General features: G+C 40.9%; 1 protein-coding gene across 1 annotated transcript; it reads left to right on the top strand.

Moving 5' to 3' along the window:
* The first annotated feature begins 3178 nt into the window (after window positions 1–3178).
* On the top strand, window positions 3179–18540 carry appbp2 (amyloid beta precursor protein (cytoplasmic tail) binding protein 2). Its single transcript, XM_003453554.5, has 13 exons — window positions 3179–3613; window positions 8168–8256; window positions 9448–9599; window positions 10413–10536; window positions 11938–12106; window positions 12197–12286; window positions 12415–12482; window positions 12564–12669; window positions 12757–12881; window positions 13264–13349; window positions 13746–13936; window positions 14778–14943; window positions 15287–18540. The coding sequence occupies exons 1-13, from the start codon at window positions 3476–3478 to the stop codon at window positions 15547–15549; spliced, it is 1767 nt and encodes a 588-aa protein (XP_003453602.1). The 5' UTR covers window positions 3179–3475; the 3' UTR covers window positions 15550–18540.
* The last annotated feature ends 100 nt before the right edge of the window (window positions 18541–18640 follow it).

The following is an 18640-nucleotide window of genomic DNA, read 5'->3' as shown; positions in this document are numbered from 1 at the left end:
ATGTATTGAGGCATGCTCAATCATCCAGAGAAGAAAGTTCCAAAACGCTGATTCCGTTCATCTGGACGTAGCGTGGGAAAAACGTTTCGTCACTCATCCAACTGTCAGCTGACTGCAGGTTTCCCCAAATATTATTAACCAGTAGTAATGTCCGAATAGTGGGCCGTGAGCTCAGTTTCATGATGATTAATATGCAAATTGTTGTGAGTACAATTCACAGACAGTTGGGGAAGGCGCAAGGCACAATAAAATAACTTAAACAACGTATACTGACAAAGGCTGTTATGTTTTTTGTGATAACCACATGGATTTTGTTGATTTGAATGTTGATTGCTTTGTACATAGGTTAAGTGTGGGCCTCATTAATGGTTATGGAAATCTGTCTTCTATGGTGAAATTGTGAATAATTGTAGCTACATGATAGCCCACGTATGGTCCACTTTGATCTTACATGGGGCGAATTAGTTTGAAGACATAAGTAACCATTTAATCCCTGCAATATTGTAATGTAAGAAAGAAGTGAAATGCCAACAGTATGTCTCAGTTTTTCTGCATGATAAAGAAGTAAGAAATGAGTGTGTAAAATTACAGGAAGAGTTCTGGTAATTGTCCTGATTTTTTGTTTTTGTTTTGCTTGGTTTTTTTTTTTAGTGTGAAGTCACTGTAAACAACACACACACATGCATTTCTATAGCTTGTAGTCTGTAAATTAATTGTTTATCTATTACTTGTTTACTTAAGTTGAGTTTGAATGGCCATTGGTAAAGTTTTCAGAAGAAAAGCTGCAAAACTTATTTTTGACACCCCTAGAATAGGTTAAAGATTTTTATTTTTTTTAAAAATGATTTATTTATTTTTCCAGGTAATCAGACATTTTTAGTTGGAGTTGGCTTATTTATTTATCTTTAATTAATTAAATTATTATTTTTTTAAACTAATTTCCTCCCCACATGTCCCTTCTAATTTTTTAGAAGTGTAATGCTGGTGTGTATTTAAAAATCAGCTATTAAGTGTTATTTTTATACTGTTTCTGTTCTACCATTTTCAAATAAATATAGACTTTGATTAATTTGCAAGTTTTTATTGTTAAATGGAAACACCAAAATGAAAAAATGAGTGCCAGTACTTTGACTCTATAGTGTTTGATTTCAAATCCAAATAGTATAAAATTTAAAGCATGCAAATAAGTTTCACTCTGTCACATTTATAAGCAATAAACAGACCCTGTTTAGTGAATATCAGACCTGACAGTAATCCTGGCCCTGTAGCACGCTCGAAATGTGCAGCAACTATGTAAATTACACAAATGGTAATTAACCTATATGTATGTAAATATGTAAAAGCTACCCAAAACGACAAGGTCACATATGTGGTGAGCTAATGCATTTCACAGTATCAGAACAGTATCTGAAAGCCATAGGAAAAAGGAAAAAATCCAGCAAAACGTGACACAGAACGTGAGAGATAAATCTGGCCCTTCAGATGATTCATTTACTGTTACTGAAGCCTCATCAGAAATGACTTCAGGAGAAGAGTGGAGAAAGAGAAAGAGTCATACTGAAGCAGTGACTGTGAACCCAAACACACCTCAAAGCTTTGTTGACCAAGCAGTGGTGTCTGTCACCACTGCTTGTCCTTCTTCCGCAGTCACTTGACCTCAGCCCAGTTGAACATATATGGGACACTTAGTTGAATTGTATTTACATAACACCAAATCACAACAACAGTTGCCTCAAGGTGCTTTATATTGTATGGTCAAGATCTACAATAATACAGAGAAAACCCCAACAATCATATGACCCCCTATGAGCAAGCATTTTGATGACAGTGGGAAGGAAAAACTCCCTTAGAACAGGAAGAAACCTCACACGGAACCAAGCTTGGGGAGGGTCGGCCATCTGCCAGCGAGGAGAGGCGGCTGTGGAAGAGAGCCACAGATTAATAATAACAAACAACTGAGGAAACATCTGTGATATTACAAGATGCTTTAATGTCTTAGCCTCACCATACTCAGTTACCTTGTTCATATGCACCAGTGGAGTGCATGTAAATGCTCCTGTCATTAAAGGTAACATATTCTGCATATTTTACATAGGTTCAACTTTTCACTCAAAATTTCCGTTAATTTCACAATAAATGAAATCTAGAATCACATTCACCTGTTGTAACAAAGTTTCGAACCCCACGCCAGTGTATTGCATTTTCATTTCCCCACAGTCATATATCAGTACTTCTTATTTCTATTTAGACACGTTTTGTGACACATTTGGACATTTTTGGTGCAATGATTGGCTGTCATTAAGGAATTTTAATAAATCTAACACATTGTTTATGAAATCAAAGCACTGGACAGGTACATTAGCATTAAACAAGTAAAGGATTCTTGTTTTCTACGGAGCCCCTCTGATGACATGGTCCAAAAAATAAATAAATTGTGGCCACAAAATACTTCGTGCCCTCGAAATAGTATAACGTGCCCACGAAATACTTATTTGTGGCCACGAAATACTATTTCGAGGGCACGAAATAGGTATAACGTGGCAACAAATTACGCATTTGTGGCAACGAAATAGATAACGTGCGCACATCATATTGATACAACTCCTGGACAGCTGCGTGGAGACATAAGCATAAGAGTAGGCTAAACCTATACACCATGGACAGAGACAGTATGATCGAGTTTTATTTTAGGCTGGGAATGAGCTACAAATACATTTTGAAAAGCCTGGCAATGCAAGGAACCATTATTACGGAGAGACATTTAAACAGGATATTGAGAGCCCAGTTGCTTTACAGACACAAGTACGACCTGGACGCTGGGATAGATTTTATTGTCAACCAACTGCAAGGGCCTGGGAAGGATCACGGTTATCGGTCAAGTGTTTCGTGCCCACACCTATTTCGTGCCCTCGAAATAGTATTTTGTGGCCACAATTTATTTATTTTTTGGACCGTGTCATCAGAGGGGCTCCGTACTTTTCTGTTGCCATTTGTTATTATATGCGTTTGTTATCTGCCAAATAAGGAGCACGTTTCTTCACGGAAAGACGAGTGGGTTTGGGACGATGTGGTTGGTACGTTGCTTAAGTGGGCAATCGTCAGTAAAATAATCTTTTTACTTTGTTTATGTGAAGTGTGACTTTTTACTTGGAGTATAAAGCCTGTTGGTTCAGCAGCGACTGCACAATGACGTCATTGCGTCAGCGCCCGTGAGTGTGTGCGTCGGGACGGGGGCACGGAACTGCTGTAGGGTCGACGAGTAGTCGGAGATGAAAGAGAAGGATGGAAGTGAAACAGCGGTTTTTTAAATCGAGACACTGACTTGTCTGCAACAATAATATTTGTAGTGTCAATACGGAGCGAATGTTGCATGAGGACTCGCAGAAGAGGGGCTTTAATCGTGGTAAGGTAGTGAATGTAAGGAGAGTTGGGGAGGGCTGTAGCTTCTGGGGCTTTTTTGGAGAGGGAAAACAACATGGCTGCGGTGGAGCTCGAATGGATCCCAGAAACGCTGTACAACACTGCTATCTCGGCTGTGGTGGACAACTACAGCCGGTCAAGAAGGGACATACGGTCCCTCCCAGAAAACATACAGTTCGACGTCTATTATAAGGTAGGATTTAGCAGTAAGGAGGCTCTCAATGATGTGACAGCTAACATCCTGTGCGAGTTTCTGTAGTCGGCTGCTAACACTGCTTGCTAACGTTAGCGAAATGTCGGTAACGTTAGACTAGCTATCGAAAATTCCTCCTCAGGAGGTCTGATTTGGCTAACGAACAAGTTATCCAGCTTCAACCGTTCTCGACATTACAGAAAGCCAGTGTGTCAGTATGACAGTCGTGTGTTGAAGCGAATTATTAAACTGCATCGAGACTGTCGCTAATTACCCAAGTAACCATTTAAATGAACTGGTTCCGTGATGTGTAGTGTTTTTTGTGTTGTCATGTCCAGGTCTGACCCACTTTGGCTAAAGTGACGTTAGCCTTTCTCACATATAAAGCGCATCGCTTACAACATATGTGTGCTTTTACAAACAATCACCATCAGCTTTCCATAAAGACGGACAGTGATATTAAAACACTGTAACCTTGACAGCGATTCTTTCCTTCTGATACGTGTAGTTGGTTAAGTGTCACTGTCACACCGAGGAGGTCAGGCGTCACAGACAGAGGAAGAATTTTAAAAACATGAAGGTCACGATTACAGCATGTTTCACGGTTACTCGATCTGCACCCACCAGATAATTACAGATGCCCTTAAAATGTACACTAGGATCTGATATTTGCTTAATCTAGGCGTGCATCTTTAGATTCTTTAATGATGTATACCTGATGTGTAACTAATATATTGACGAAAAAACCTTTAGTCCACCCAGTCATGGTATGCTAACTATTTAGTAATAATAAAAGTAACACCATATGTTAAAACAAATTGCATGAGAAGTTTAAAAATCCTTTGAGTGTTCTCTTTGGGGCTAATATTGTAGCCACAAATATGTGCAAATGTGTTTGGAGATTTTGTTTGTAGTTGCATGTCATTTGGTTTGTGTTGTAAATATAAAAAATGTAGTGTAACAGCAATCTATCAAACTGAGAGGCCTGTCTAAATAACTGATTGTGACTGCAATAACAACAACTTGTCATCATTTCCAGCTGTTGAAGGAAAGATTTTAGACTTCTCAGCCATTTCTCTCTAGCTACATATTTACAGATTTTTTTTACACATTAGTAAATCTCGGTACACTTAAGAATGCAAGTATAGCCAAAAACCATTTGCAGATTCTTGTAAACATCACCAAATATCACAGTAGGCCTGTAGACAACCGAAGAAAATCATAGTAGACTGAAAACAGTTTTCAGCCAATCGATTGGATGCAGCGATTGAGGGAAATCTGCGCAACATTTTTAGATTAACTAAATAGGCCATAGTGCACTCAGTGTATTCAAGCCTCTTAGCTTTATTAGCCCAAGTAAACGAAGTGAACTAGTTTGTTTTATAAGTATGACAGACAACAGGTTAGTGTGCTGCTGTCCATATTCACATCATTTCTGATATTGGAACAAAATCATCAGTGCAAGAAGTATTGTAGAATAATAGTTACAGGCAAAAAGGCCTTTATCTTGGATCGATCTTGATTTTCCTGAGAGACGAGGTTTCACATCCAGCTTGGTATGGTTGTAGTTTGTGTTACTGGCAGGTGCTGCAGCCATTGAGGCTGTCACTGGTCAGCCTGTCTTAAAAATACATATATATTTTGACCAAAAATGCTAAAATCTACCATATTCTGTTATGATCGCACTCAAAACTTCAAACATTGGACATGTAAGCTAATGGGAACATTCTGTGGCAGATTAGCAATCCCAATATGCTGTTGTTAAGCAGCAAACTGCATTTTACCCCCCCCCCCCCCAAAAAACAAAACAAACAAACAAAAATAGAGCTTCACATTTCACATGCATTAAGACAGGGGGCCAATGGAGCTAAGAACTGGGGCAACTTGGTAACTTTGATCCAAGAAGTCCCATCGCTCTGTTAATGTGCGCCTCTCTCCGTGTCTTAAGACACAGATGGAAAAATAATTAGTTTTACTCCACGTATCTTAAGGCTAAGTCAGGAAGAAATTGGGCATTGTGGGTTTCTCAAGTGTTCTGATGATTTATAGAGCAGTCACTGGAAATTCAAAACACTGCCTACTGACCAATCAGTGTTTAGGAAAATGGTGTTTCCTGGAAGATCCCTTTGGATAGTAAGAGTTTGAAGTTTTTTAGTAGTGTCAGTTTGTTTTTCCCCGATGAGAGGTAGTAAGGGGAAATATTCTTTATGAATAAATATTCATATTCTGTGTTCCTTGATTATTATTAGGTGTTATTTTCTTGTTGGTTGCAGATAATTTTAACATTAAATTATTCTCTTAAAAAAAGCCTCCTCTTTGTACTTGTTGACCTTATTATATTAAATTTGCAAGCAGTGGTTTAAATTCTGTTTTATTTATTTATTCTGAGCTTTTTCTCTCAAACCAACAGCACTACAGCAGCTGGAAAACAAACTAAAATGGTGCTTTTGCAGTCTTGCTGACCAAAGTGCTTAAAGGTTCAGATAAAGAAATGATATGCTGAGTGTGTTAAACTTACTTTGTGCTGCAGGTTCCAGATGGAGTCTTTCTTGAAAAACAAGGGTCAAGGTCACATAAAACTTTCATTAGACAGTGGTTCAGTAGTAAGGAATAAAAACTTATTATAAATTCTCTCTTTTCCAACAGTTGTGAATGAAACTAAGCTGTCAGACAGCTCGTCTTTGCACTTAGTAGAAAAGGGGAAAAAGCGAGAATTTCCAATTGTGTTTGTATGGATTCATTAACATTTAAAAAATAGATGTTTATTGTCCTAGTGGGCACAAACCAAAGTCATTTTAGAAGCAACATTAAACATAGAAGCGATCTTGAAACGCTGCTGGGCAGTTACTTTAAAACCCATACAGACTTGAATGGGGAGAGAATTATAAGTTTAGGATAGAATAGCCTTTTATTGTCATTGTACATGTACAACAAAATTTTGAGTGGTCTGCACCATCTGTACATTTCAGTGGTCACTGTGACATAAACCCAGTAAAAACTAGCTTTGTTTTTCCCTGCAAGTTTTTCTTCTGCTACAAATGCATGTGATTTTGTTACTTTTTTACTCTTTTGTTAACATTTTCGCCTTTTATATAATGACTCTGGTGCAAATCCAGTAAAAGCATGAATAAATATTTTCTGTAAATAAACCGAAAGGGGTTTTCCCTTAGAGCTCAGATGCCCCAGTTCCCAGGAGAAACACACTGACATGAAGTCTGGGGCATGGACTCCATGTGCTCAGTACCCCCTAACATGATTAGGAAAGCAAAATAACACAAGTGCTGGTTTACCCATTTTGCTGATGTGTTTTTGATACGATATACTGGAGTTTTGCTCAGTGTGCTCTAAGTCTGCTTTGGACTAATTCATGTGAAAATGCTGCCACGACTTTAAGTCATTACAATAAATTGAAGGTATAGCTGTAACAAAAGTGACAGTTTTCATCAAACACAATCTAGCATCTAAAAGCAGAGTGCTGTGGTACTGTTCTGTGTGCACTGTAGAGGTTCATTTCAGTTTCAGCAGAAACATAGCATAGGTTATTCACACGGTGAATTCACCAGCGCAGACACTGATCTCAATGTCATTAGTAATACTGGAGAAATTCAAATATTAACCTTCTGATGTTAGGTGACACGTCTTTACCAAACGTGTGCCAAATCATCCCGAGGGCAACATGAACGTCTGTGGAGTTCATGGTAGAATTTCAAGCACTGTTCTAGATAATTGTCACTGTGTTTTTACAAGTATTATGAAATGGTGGCACATAAATGGCGCACACACCTAATATCATGAAGTTGTCTTGTCCGCACTGCACACATTTGTTTTCCTGTTTCCTGTTCCCGCTGTCCTCCACAGCTAGGTGAGCACACCTGTATCAGAAAAATCAGCTTCTTGTGAGTAGAGCGTTTGACTTAAATTACAAGCACTGAAAGGTTAAAGCTGCACAACCAAAATAACACCCCAGTACAGCAATGGCTGCATTACAAGTTTTCATTAGGTGAGATTTTATGTAAGAACCTTGGAGAGAGACATCTGTGATTAATAGTTTCCGTCACGAACACTACTATGGTGAGCCATTCGTGTCGAGGATTATACGGATGTCTGCATCCACAAGTATACGACTGTCCATTTGGACGTGAGTGGTGTTGATTTTCTTATCAGAAGTGATTGTGATGCTTTGAATGGACATTCCAGGCAAGCAGAGTTGGAGGGTGGGGTGGGGTCCACAGCAGCCCACGTGGATGTCCATAAACAAGCATAATCCTGGCTCAGTATAACAGTTTCCAGCTGAGTGCATTTTGATGACAGACCAGACATCGGCAATTTTTTTGTTTGAACTCCTGTTTAGCAGACAACATTGGTTGCATCACTTAAAGCAGAGTAGAAAATGGTCAGCTTCACTCCTGTAGTTACAGGTTAGACTGTGATTTACCTGCAGCTGAAACATTGGTTACACTGCACATTAAGAAATTAGACTTGTTACCTATAGAGATGACATCTGTTGTATTGTTACTGAATCTCATTTCTCACCCCACTGTGCTGTGCTCTCAGCTCTACCAGCAGGGCCGACTCTGCCAGCTGGGGGGAGAGTTCTGTGAGCTGGAGGTGTTTGCTAAAGTGCTGCGGGCTTCAGACAAAAGGTAAGAACATAATGGGGCTAAACTGTGCACATCACTCTCCTAAAGGAGTTTTCACACATCCACTGCAGTCATGAGCAGGTTCAGCAAAGTCTGCGATTAACCATAAACTGCAAGTTGATTACCTTTGAGATCAGTTAACTCCGAGTACTTTCACCTTGAGTTTAGTGTGTGAATAGGGAAAGAAAGCCACCTTCAATGGAGCTTTGATAGCGCTATTCACCATGGCAACACGTTAAATGAAAAGCAGAGCTTCCATCTTAATCCAGTGAACCGAGGAATATTAATATTCCTAACCTTTGGATACCTTTTGGCTACTAAACAGAGGAAGCATACAAGTATATGTCACTGTACATCGTGATGTTAAACTTTAAATTTAGGAGGGTAGAAAAGACTCATTTAAATCAGCTTGAGCCACTTTGTCATCAGTACAGATGGTATTCAATTTGGAGTTTGGTGAATGCCGTCTGTGGTCATCATTCACCAAACTTGCATTTTCATTTGTTAATACTGGAATCCTCTTTTTTTTTTTTTTTTTACAGTGGATGGAACCAGTTTTTACCATGGAACCAAGCATATGTTTAGTCGGGTGCCCTTAATGATGTTAAACATGTTTTTAGGTAACCAGAAAAATCTGTTATTAGGTCTTTTTCTTGTCTATTTGAATTTTGAAACTCTTTTGTCCACTCTGGTAAATGTAGTGTTAGGCAGATTGATAGGTGTGAATCACGCTCATTATGCTGGAACAGAGAGAAAGGAAGCGATGTCCATCAACCAAAACTCTAATATTTTGTTTGCTTCCGTCATATAATTTCTAACAAGAGAATTTAAGGTCTTGTTTGTAGATCGTTGAAAACACATTTGACATCTATCATCGTATACATAGTTACATGTGAATCTTCTTTAGACTGAGGAATGCCCATATATGGAAATGAGATCCCTTCTGTATGACGAGGACATCAACTGCGTACACTGATCTGTTGTTCATTTATTGACGGTCCCTTTTGTGATAAATGAACACACTGCTAATTAACTGCGCCAGGTGTTGTGTACAGTAGGGATGGTGCCATGCTGTCTACAGCCATGTCTGATAAGAATCTGTTTATGCTAAAAGCTGCTTGTGGACTGGATTTTTTTTTGTTTCCTGCCATTTGACTGTTGACCTGATGTCTCCCTTTGACCTCATCACTGCAGACACCTCCTGCACCACTGTTTCCAGGCCCTGATGGACCATGGTGTGAAAGTAGCCTCAGTTCTGGCAAACTCCTTCAGCCGCCGCTGCTCCTACATCGCTGAGTCTGACGCCCACGTCAAAGAGAAGGCCATCCAGTTTGGCTTTGTGCTGGGTAAATGTCAGGGCTGGGCAGAGGAGGCTTCAGATAAGCACTGTGTGGGATGGAGGTGCAGAGCTATCCTTATGTTAGGTGGTAGATAAAGGTGATGGTGTACAATATAAACAACCTATAATGTGGGCCATATGTATTATGATAATATGTTATTATAATAATTGTCATGTCAGTGAGATAATTTAATATTTGAACTCCTACAACCCAGCCGGAGTTTTAGCTCCCACAGTTTGTACTCTCTGCCACATTAGTCAGTGAATTCCAGATACTCCCTATCTTAACTCATTATGTGTATAAAGCACACCTGTCCACAGAATCAGTTTCGTCCTTTCCAGGTTCTCCACCAAAGACCAAAAGTCTTCCAGCATGACATTAACCCAAAACATACCAGCAAGGCAACAAAGGAGTAGCTAAGAAGAAGCTTGGCATTCATATATGAAATTTGTGGAGTGAGCTGAAACCTCAAGTTGCCAAGCAACAGCCAGGTTTTAGAGTTTCTGTAAAGAGCAATGGGCCAAAATCACTACAAGAAACATCTCACTGCCGTTCTTCCCAACAAGGGTTTCTCCACCAAAATACTAAATATTTATTTCACTTAGAAACTGATTTGCATGTCATTAACGTTTACATAATGTATTTTTCTGGATTTTGGGTTGATATTCTCTGTGGCTTAAAACTTAGAGACTGCTCATTTCTTTCTAAGCGACCAAACTTACAGTCAAAGTTTGGTTTTCTTAAGACTCTTGTGCTATGACCAGCAACACCATAGCTGAGACCGTGTTAGCCAGATGACTGTCATGTTTCTGTTTGTAGGTGGCTTCTTGTCTGATGCGGGCTGGTATGGAGATGCAGAGAAAGTGTTTCTGTCGTGCCTGCAGCTGTGCACGCTCCACAGTGAGGTCCTCCACTGCTACCGGGCTGTGGAATGCTGTGTCAGGTCAGTCTCAGAGAGCTGCTTTTATTCACCAAGTAACTCTGTGTCCTATAGTTACAATAGCATAATTGTTAGATGTGCCGGATATGATGTTACACAACATGTGTTTTCTTCCAGAACACTTAGGCGTCTGACAGCACAGCTGGAAATGTTAGTCGTGAATAATAGCCACTGAGTGATTAATATGAAGAGCTGTTATACAATCTACCGTTTCATTTTTTATGATTTGATTCTAATCAGATGGAAACAGATAAAACACAGAAACTGTATCTCATAACAAACTGTTAAGCTTTCCTTCTGAGTGGAAATAGCAGCTGTCTTACAGTGTTGTTACTCCATGACACTGTTATAAACTAAAAAAGCAACATTGTTAAAAGTACCATGGGCCCATATTTAAGGCCTTGTATGTAAATGAATCCTAGCAAATGGTATTAATGAATAAACTGCACACTGTAGATCTAAGAAACAGCAGCCAAAAAAGGTTTGATACACATGCTTCTGTAGAATCTTTGGTCCTGACAGGTGTGTTGACCTGGCACAAACGTGAAAGCTGGTGTACAGTTTTATAGAGAATGCTAGGTAAGATTTCTTGAAGTGTTACTTATGGCAGCTTAAATAAGCTGGGGGATAATGAGCTCTGCTGTCTCTGTAGTGTGGAACAGAGTTGGTGTGATGGGTTGTCCGTGATGGAGAGCGGTTTGTTCAGTGACCGCCTGTCACACGCTGCCCAATGACGATTCCAGCCTTGTGGATTAGTTTGTTGATCCTGCTGGCATGTCTACCAGCATCCTGAGAAAGTAGAGACTGCTCATCCTCCTGTTGTACACAGCATCACTGTTGGGTTCTCAGTTCAGTGTCCAGTCATTTAAGTGAACTATGGAAGTCAGCAACCATCTCTTTGTCCTGCGGACGTTCAGGAAGAGGAGATTTTTGCTGGACCATTCCACAAAACGTCTCACCGGCACCTGTACTCCGACTCCTGTCCACCCCTAATACACCCAAGCACCGCAGTGTCGTTAGAGAGCATCTGCACGTGGCACCATTCCCTGTTACACTGGAAATCTATAGTGTAGAAAATCAACAGGACTGTCCTGTGTGGTGCCCCAGTAGTACTAACACCACATTAAAGATGGTGTTCACCATCCGTACAAACTGAGGAATCCAGGAGATGGTAGCAGTGGTGACTCTCTCATACATGCATACACAAACATATATGTTGCAAATTGTGGAAAACTGAATAAAATTATTTTCGGTGAAACCGGTGCAGCAGTTTCGTTCCATAGCTTTTGTTGTTTTTAAATTGACAGTTATGCAGTAATACAGCAGATAAGACAGACCAACACAGACTTCTGTCAAGTCTTAGCCTGAGACTGTGACTGAAGCGTCCCTCTCTTCTCTCCTCAGGCTGCTTCATGTCCGTAATGGCAACTGCAAGTACCACCTGGGGGAGGAGACCTTCAAGCTTGCTCAGTCTTACATGGACAAACTAGCCAAACATGGCCACCAGGCCAACAAGGCAGCGCTGTACGGCGAGCTCTGTGCCTTGCTCTTTGCCAAAAGCCACTATGACGAGGTGTGTAGGTTTGACCACTGATGGTGCTTTACAGTGTTGATACTGAGACAACTGAAACGCCTTTCTGTCTGCAATGACCTTGTCTCTCAGGCGTACAGGTGGTGTATAGAGGCTATGAAGGAAATTACTCCAGGGCTGCCTGTCAAAGTAGTGGTTGATGTCCTTCGCCAGGCATCCAAGGTAACACTCAGATCAGTTGTACCTCCATCTTGGTTTTATGTGTTTATCGCTCAGATTAGTCTTTGTCTGAATTTTTACACTAGTATTCCAGACACACGTGTGAACTCTGGATTGTCTCTTCCCTGCAGGCCTGCGTGGTGAAAAGAGAGTTCAGAAAAGCAGAGCAGCTGATCAAACATGCAGTGTTTCTAGCAAGGTAACCCGCTGGGTGTAATGAAGACTCGACAGGGTTCTTTCTAGCATCGCAGTTTCTGACTGAAAATATTGTGTCTTACAGAGAACATTTTGGACACAAGCATCCCAAGTACTCCGACACGCTGCTAGATTATGGATTTTACTTATTAAATGTGGACAACATATGCCAATCGGTTGCTATTTACCAGGTACGTAGAGCGATGTGTGCTACAGGAGTATGCTCTAGTTTTCAGTGGTTTTATTTAATTAAATCTTGTCTGATGTACAAATCCCAGACAGCTCTGGATATCCGACAATCTGTCTTTGGGGGGAAGAACATCCATGTTGCCACAGCCCATGAAGACCTGGCCTACTCCTCATATGTGCACCAGTACAGCTCTGGGAAATTTGACAATGCTCTGTGAGTGCATCTTCTAAACTCGGCTAATTACATTCCTCATGAGCTGCTTTGTAAATGTAGTCCAACTCCAAAACTCAGACTCTGGTATTTGGGTAATGTGTATGCAGCTGCACATATCAAATGTTTAACTGTACACATGGGCAGACTTAAAGATGATGCCTGTTGTTTGTGTGATTAATCATGTGATGCTCCTCGTGTATACAAAGGCCGTGATTCAGCATTGCCTAATGGTGAGACCTTTGATCCACTTTTGGACCGTATGAGCTGCAAAACAACTTTGTTCAATGGGAACGCTTGATATTCTTGGAAGTGTTTGTCCCCAATATATAGAGTTTCCAGCCAAGTCTGAGTTACACGACTGAGTGCTGTGTTTGTCCCTCAGATTCCATGCAGAACGTGCCATAGACATCATAACTCACATTCTGCCTGAGGACCATCTTCTGCTGGCCTCCTCTAAGAGAGTCAAAGGTAAGGCAGGCAAAGTGGAGAGTAGTATTATGCTCGTGTGTGTTACTGGCTGCTTGTAATAAAGTACCTTGAAAGAATCATTTAAAACTGGCTCTTTGCTAAGTTGTCTATTCATAGGTCAAAGTTTTGTGGTTTGACAGATTAAAAAACATGCAGGTACAAGGAGTGCACTCAAAGTGAGTGAAAAAGCAGCCGATGCCCAAACAGAAACAGTTTGAAAGAGCTTCAGGACGCCTGGAGAATTATTGATTAAGACCACTTTACAGGGGAGTCTGAATCCTTTGAAACATAAGAAATTAGGGATAGCTCAAGACTTTTGCACAATGCTGTATCTGTTTGAAGCTGTACGTTATGTCTTATAGACTGTATCCGTGTTTGCTTGTTTTTCCCCAACAGCCCTGATTCTGGAAGAAATTGCCATCGACTGTCACAATAAAGAGACGGAAGAGCGCCTCCTGCAGGAGGCTCATGACCTGCACCTCTCCTCACTGCAGCTGGCCAAGAAGGCTTTCGGAGAGTTCAACGTACAGACAGCCAAACACTATGGCAACCTCGGACGACTCTACCAGTCCATGAGGAAGTTTAAAGTGAGGAGGACATGTGTGGTTTGTAATATTTTACACAATAATTGAAATTTAGGGCATAAACCATCCCAGGGTGTGCCAGTTGTGCTGCCTTGTGGTAAAAATAATCTCATAGTGTAAGAAAAGGTCAACAGCAGAGAACAGGTATTCAATATTCACCTCATCTTGATTAACAGATGAGCGTTTGTGTGAGAGTGAGTCACGATGTGACCACTGTTCACCACTCTGATTAGTCTTTGAGCCGATCAGAGTTACATTGCAGAAGTCCTGCTCTGTGATAGGTAAGAGTGGCAGACTGAATGGTGTTTGCTATTTAAAGCCAGAAATGATGAGATGTGAAATATTCTCTTTGCAGTTGGCTGCGATGACACAAATATCAGAGTGGTGCACATTTATAAAGATTGCATATGTTAGATGCTGTGTTTGGCCTATAAAAAGGCAGAGTGGAGGTTAAAAGTAATCCTGTAGAAGTTCTGCTCTGCAGCTGAAATGACTTTGGGCAAGTATCTAATATCCTGCTGTTAATGAGAGACTGACTTGGCACTACACATGATTCTTTTTAGTCCATTGGAAATGGACTGGAAAACAATTTAAGTGTGAAAGGCAAAACGATAAACACCGTAACTTTCACAGAGTGTAATGTAACAACTTTACTTTGACCCAATTACAACACTTACAGGCACTGAACCACTTTTTTTTTTTTTTTTTTTTTCTCCCAGTGGAAACGTAGCTGGATGTTTGATTTATTGGAAAAGCCATGGAAACCAAATAAATATTGCCTTTGAGTTTTGTCTCTGTTTGTGATTCATATCTCTTTGTCTTGCACATGTATTTGTGTAACCAGGAGGCAGAGGAGATGCACATCAAAGCCATCCAGATTAAGGAGCAGCTACTGGGCCACGAGGACTATGAGGTGGCTCTGTCTGTGGGTCACCTGGCCTCCCTCTACAACTATGACATGAACCAGTACGAAGATGCAGAGAGGCTCTACCTGCGCTCCATCGCTATCGGTCAGTAAGAGCAGAACAACCTCACGTCCATGTTTTTTAGTGTCACCGTAAATGAGGCCTGAGTCGTAATGTTGCGTCAACTCAGCAAGTTTCCTTTGGTGAACTCTAATATTGGGCATCACAGAACATGTTGTACTGAGATGCTTCATACTCAACCTATTTCTCAGTTAATTGTCAAGTCTTGCTGTTATTGATATGTAATCATTTATGTAGAGCTGACATTAACCAGTCCCAAACCTGACTTTACTACGCTACAATGGAAGAGGGTAAAATATTCTCAAAAACGGGGCTTGAGTCAAAGAGACTGAATGAAACATGGTCTGTGATGTTTCCGTCTTCACAGGTAAAAAGCTGTTTGGTGAGGGTTACAGTGGGCTGGAGTATGACTACCGAGGCCTGATCAAACTCTACAACTCAGTGGGAAACTACGAGAAGGTGTTCGAATACCACAACGTACTGTCCAACTGGAACCGGCTGAGGGACCGGCAGTTTGCAGTGGCGGATGCCCTGGAGGACGTCAACACTACACCCCAGCAGACCCAGGAGGTGGTACAAGCTTTCCTATTGGCCCAGAGCCTAGGCCCCACCCGCCCCTGTCTCGGCTGATTGGTTGGCAGAATGAGAAGGAGAAGAGAGGGGGGAAAAGAGACAAATGGGTGGGTTTTAGCCTGGTGTGGACATGATTTGAGCCCAAAATGTGATGCTTCAGTTTCACACCGATTAGTAACACAGCAAATTCAAACATCTTCGGCAGCTTGGTTGACTTCATATGCTGCCAGTACACACACACAGACATACACGTTTTCATGGAATTAAAAAAAAGAATAAATAGAGAAGACACTTATCAAACCTCATCAACACACTCTCACCACCAAGATGCAGTCACTGCATTTCTCCAACAGAAAGAGGACACATGCCTGAGACTGGGGACTCGAAAAAGAAATGGCAGACGTCTATAAGGATGACGCACGACCTCCTCGCCTCTCATCTCACTCGCCTTTTTCTTCCTGGACAGCAGTTTTTTGCTTTTGTACCGTACCAGTGTAGCTCAGATCTCCGGGAGCGTCATCACAAAACAGAACCTGTGTTCTCAAGAGCTGCACGACAGCATCTGTGGAATACCTGCACATTCATCAGCATCATCACTTGGCAGATCACAGCTGGAAATAGTTGGATATTTTTGACACTTGTACAGTTAAAGAAAATACAGATTGTGCACTTGAGTTTTATTTGAAGGCTTTTTGTTGTTGTATTTTTTTTTTTCTTTGCAAATAACTGAACGTGAACCCTCAAAGTTGCGTGGAGGAGAATGTGATAACACCAGGTGTGGTTTTTACACACAACAGGTTTTCACAGGTCTTTTTTTTTTTTTTCCAGCTTAGTACTGACATAGCATCATTAAAATGCCAATAATTTATATGCAAACATATATGTTTATGTAGCCCTTTGTTTATGTTTTCTTACTGAATTGGCTCAACACTATAATAACAAGGGACACGGATGGGAGGGCAACGAGGAAGCTGCTACATGTGCAAAGGCTCCGAAGCCTCGCTTTGTTCATCTTGAGGCTGTATGTGTGAGTGAGTGAGTGTAACACACAACTCTGGGTGCCCAAGTGCTCCACCGATGACTACCAGCCTTACACCAGCTTGCAGTTATCTGTCTGTAGACGGACCCATATTTTTAAGTGCTAAATAAACTATTATATCCTTAATGGCGCTACAGTGGGGACCAATATTGTGTGCTTGTGTGCGTGTTTGTGTAGCAGCCTGATTATTGTGCATGTGGCCTCTCTGCTTCACACCCTCCTGTCAGAAAATCCCATTAAAGAAAAGTTCCTGAATGTTTTTCTGTTACTGGCCCATCGTTCAGAGTCTCACTGTCCAGAATCTCATCTGTTGCTTTATTTAAAAGCTCAGCGGTCATGCTTAGAAGGATGCTGGTTTTCAGTTATACTTGACATCTTAGCTCTATAGCAGGGGTGGGGAACTCCAGGCCTCGAGGGCTGGCGTCCTGCAGGTTTTAGATGTGTCCTTCATCCAACATGACTGGTTTAAATGGCTAAATTAAAAAGTTCTCCAGAGGCCTGACAATGAACTAATCATTTGATTCAGGTGTGTTGACCCAGGGTGATCTCTAAAGCCTGCAGGACACCAGCTCTACAGCTGCCATGTTGGTATTTTAAAGCTCACTTAGGCTCTCTAGTGGACAAAGTATGTAATGGCCATTACATACTTTGTATCGAAAGGGCTTTAAAGGAACATATTCTTATTTTTAGACTGTAATATTGTATTTTTTTCATTATTCTCAGTTCTAAATAATCCTTATTGATCTTATCCTGAGGCTTGGGGCAGCCACTCAAGTCAGTGTCTATCTGAAAAACAGCTCTTTTAGTGCCTCTGCCTCACTTAAAGCCAACTTTCTTCTGCCTGTCACAAATGGTTTAACCAGCAGGTGTGTAGCCAGAGCTGTGTGCGTGATCATGTTAATGAGTTTGGCTCTCACTGACATGAGAAAAGAAAACAGTTGAACACCTAATTGGTCCATTGTAAACCTGTTTGGATTTTTTTTCTGTATATTTGGAGTGAGCTACAGTGCTGTGACAAAGTATTTGCCTCCTTCTGATTTCTTCATTTCATGCATATTTGTCACACTGCAGTGATTAAGATCATCAGACAACATTTAAAATGAGATAACATATGTTTTTAATTGATTTGTGATTTTTGTTGAGGGAAAAATGTACCTGAACCTACCTGGCCCTGTTTGAAAAAGGAAACAAACATAAACAGCCTGTATAAAAGAACATCATACCAAGAGTTGGGCACGGTGGTGGGAGTGGGAGTGGGAGTGGGCCGGGGCTGCTTGGCTGATTAAGGATCTGGATGGAAAAATTAATTCTGCTCTCAACCAGAAAATCCTGAAGGAAAACTTTTGTGACGTGCAGCTCGAGCGTGCTTGGGTTACACAGCAGGACAACGCAATCTAAAATATACCAGCAAGTCCATGACCTTAGGCTGTTCATGCCCAATACCCTGCCAGTGCTGCTCATTTCAGACATTTTCTGCCAAAATTCCTCCATACTCAACCAGTTATTAGATGTTAGGCCAGGTAGGTTTGGATAACTTTGTTCCCTTAATCATAATTCAAAAGCTACATTTAGAGCTTGTTCTGGTTATCTCTGTGTATTAACATTTCTATGATGACCTGAAAGTGAGACAAATATGCGAAATATAATGTCTATATCAAGAACGGGGCAAGCACTTGTTCACTGCTCTGTTTATGTACCTGTGATCCTGTAAAGCCTTCCACTTCAGATGCTTTCAGTCTAATATTTAGTCAGTCCACAGGTTGGGAATCACCAGCTTCTCTGGATGGGATTTTTTCATTAGTGCAATCATGGACCCTTGTTTCACTAAAGCAGTCTGTCAGGTAAAGGAGAAATGGCTAATGCAGTATTTTCTGTGAACTGACCACTTGAAGAGATGCTGCGTAACAGTGGTGTGAAGAAAAGCAGGGATGCATCCTGTAGCAGAGAGATGACGGATGAGATTTTGCACAGTTGAGGCTGAACACAGGCTGTGGAGATGATGTGCAACATTACTGAGAATGTGATGCCATGGATGAATAGTCCGCTGTTAATTTAGTATTTAGTTTGTTTTGAAAAGAATGAATGAAGAAAACGAGCTTTGCCTTGCTG

The sequence above is a fragment of the Oreochromis niloticus genome, linkage group LG14 (genome assembly GCF_001858045.2).
Source record: "Oreochromis niloticus isolate F11D_XX linkage group LG14, O_niloticus_UMD_NMBU, whole genome shotgun sequence".
Lineage (NCBI taxonomy): Eukaryota > Metazoa > Chordata > Actinopteri > Cichliformes > Cichlidae > Oreochromis > Oreochromis niloticus.
The sequence above is the reverse complement of the archived record's forward strand: the minus strand, read 5'-3'. Positions and strand labels throughout refer to the sequence as shown.